Source organism: Montipora foliosa, chromosome 8 (genome assembly GCF_036669935.1).
Source record: "Montipora foliosa isolate CH-2021 chromosome 8, ASM3666993v2, whole genome shotgun sequence".
NCBI lineage: Eukaryota > Metazoa > Cnidaria > Anthozoa > Scleractinia > Acroporidae > Montipora > Montipora foliosa.
Genome location: NC_090876.1, coordinates 21670372 through 21672871, shown reverse-complemented (window position 1 = coordinate 21672871; position 2500 = coordinate 21670372). Strand labels below are relative to the sequence as shown.

Genomic DNA, 2500 nt, shown 5'->3' with positions numbered 1-2500 from the left:
ATAATAAAGTGACCAATACTGTAAAATCGAAAAAAATATAATAAAATTGTTTCTCTCATAGCAATATAAACAAGTTACAACCTTGTAAACGTGTGTTTCTTGCAGATTTAGGGTTATAACCATTTTAAAAAGTTTAAGCCGGTTGCTCGTATTAAGTGAAGAGCAATGTTACATTTTTTCGTTTTTTTAAGTATCAGCCATTTTATTAGGTGAACGAAGAGCTTATTGTGTTTGACAGCATTCCGCTAAGTTTGTAAGCACTGCCTAGGCCTTTTACAAAATTTGACGCATGTTATTAAGTTTGCACATGTTTCATGTCTTACACGTACATACTGTGTTCATGCCGGCCACGGAAGATTTAACAAGTCAAACCCGCTCTTACATGGGCCTTTACACAGTCACATTAAGATTAAGAACTGTTCCTTTTAGTGATTGTTCCTCGTGATGGAGCCTGGGCAGAGTGGTCATCGTGGACTATCTGCGACAAGGGTTGCAGTGGTGGCAAGCGAAAAAGACATCGCTTCTGTGACAATCCGTTTCCAATGCATGGAGGAAAATATTGCCCAGGGGATCGACATGAAACTGAAGAATGCAATACAGAGAACTGTCCAGGTAAATGAGTAACATAATAAAGTTTGTTGACAATGAGTCCATAGGATAAATAACTCACCGTAAAAGACATTGTTCATTTATCGTTGGATTATATACTTAGCATACAAAAGATCCAACTTTATTTGCTTTACAAATGTCCTGTTATCGTCGCCAACATCACTAATGCACCTTTTTATTTTGTTTGGACAGTTGCGATTTCATGTCGACATTTACAACAAATCGCCCAAGAAAACAACCGGTACTATCCCGATGGTGTGTACAAAATAAAGCCAACAGGATCCAAAGAAATCCTAGCGTACTGTGACATGTCACGTGACGGTGGCGGATGGACGCTCTTGGTGGCGAGCCACACTAACAGCTGGACTGATCGTAATGTGCTTTTAAGGAATGAAAATTCTCCAAATTTATATGGTGATTACTCCATCCTTAAGCACGCAGACAGCATCAAGAACAATATTAACGTCGCTGGATCACAGTTTGAATATCGACTGGAAGCTCAAAATCCAGGTAGTAATCATTAGAACGACAAAGCAATACCTGAAGTTCCGATTGTGTTTATTAACACGATTATAAATTAACTGACAATAACTACATACATGCAGCTACATTTCAAGATATTCATATCGAAGATGATCGTCTCTACATTGGCATGAATCAATTAATGATAGACATTATCTACAAAAAATGAAACATCATGTTTTCGTCTCTTTACTTAGTCTCTTTCTTCCTCTCTCCCTCTCGTTGTTTGAATTGTCACTGGTATTCTGCCTGTTTCTCGTGTTCTCCGTCGCTTCCTTTCACGTTGAGCTCCGCCTGATTACTGGTGTTTTTGTTCTTTTCTTTCGACGTCGTTGTAGACAAGTGAAAAAATACTTAGCTTGTGTTTTGGTTGCACGCAACGTCAAGTGCAGTTCGCTACTAGACGTGCAACTTCCCCCCCAAAAAACGTGGCTCCCAGCAGTGATATTTCGCGAATTAGCTTATACGAGAAGTTGAACTTACGGACAGAAGGTCATACGATAACGCCATAACCAAACCAAGATTTATCGGCTCGATGGGTTTTCGTAACCATGGTGCTCACAGTCAGAGCATTGGGTTCAGTTCCACTGAATTTGAAAAGCTATTTAGTTCAACTAGACATGGGTTGCAACATACATCTTCTTCAGAAATCTTCTTTGCTGAAAACACCACCCATCTTTTGCAAAGTACTCTCTGCGTGAGGTCCTTGTTGTGACACAAGAAATCCAGAGTTACTCATCGTGAATTCAAGATAGTAATAATGGTAATAATAATGGTAATAATAATAGTAGTAATAATAATAATAATAATAATAATAACAATAATAACAGTAATGATAGCAATGATAGTAATAATAGTAATAATAATAATAATAATATAATAATAATAATAATAATAGTAATAATAATAATAGTAACAATAACCTTGGGACAATGTAAAATGAACTAAAAACCACATGAGAAATTAGCGAGCCCAGGCCACCTTAATGGAAGCGCAAAAAGTTCATAAGTAGTCTCTAGAAAACAAATAGTTAGTTTAAAGACTTAAAAGACTCAAAGTATTGTAATGCTATGTTGCCGACGCCTTGTTTCCCAACATTAGATTTCCGCCGGGGCATCAACTCAATAAATGACGAAGCGAAATACGCAACAGGCAAAAATTGCTACTTACGAATGAAGTGATCAAAATCTTTAGTTACCACTTTTTCCGCTTATAGGACGATGGGGAGGTATTTGGGAAACGCAGAGAACCTACACTTTTATAGCTACAAACGAAAAACAGACAGATATTCAGCTCGTAAAGAAGTTTGACGATTGGGAATATTCTGATAACGCCATTGAAAAAAGAATGCCATGGATTTCTGGTGCCA

The 2500-nt window shown here is 37.4% G+C and overlaps 1 protein-coding gene across 1 annotated transcript in view; it reads left to right on the top strand.

Annotated features, from left to right (window-relative positions):
- Positions 1–2500, top strand: part of LOC137967291 (uncharacterized) — a 65158-nt gene that overhangs the window by 41622 nt on the left and 21036 nt on the right. The window contains 3 exon segments of the mRNA XM_068813809.1: positions 430–612; positions 802–1119; positions 2348–2500. The exon segment at positions 2348–2500 is cut by the window's right edge and continues 51 nt beyond it. Coding sequence (XP_068669910.1) covers positions 430–612; positions 802–1119; positions 2348–2500 — 654 coding nt within the window.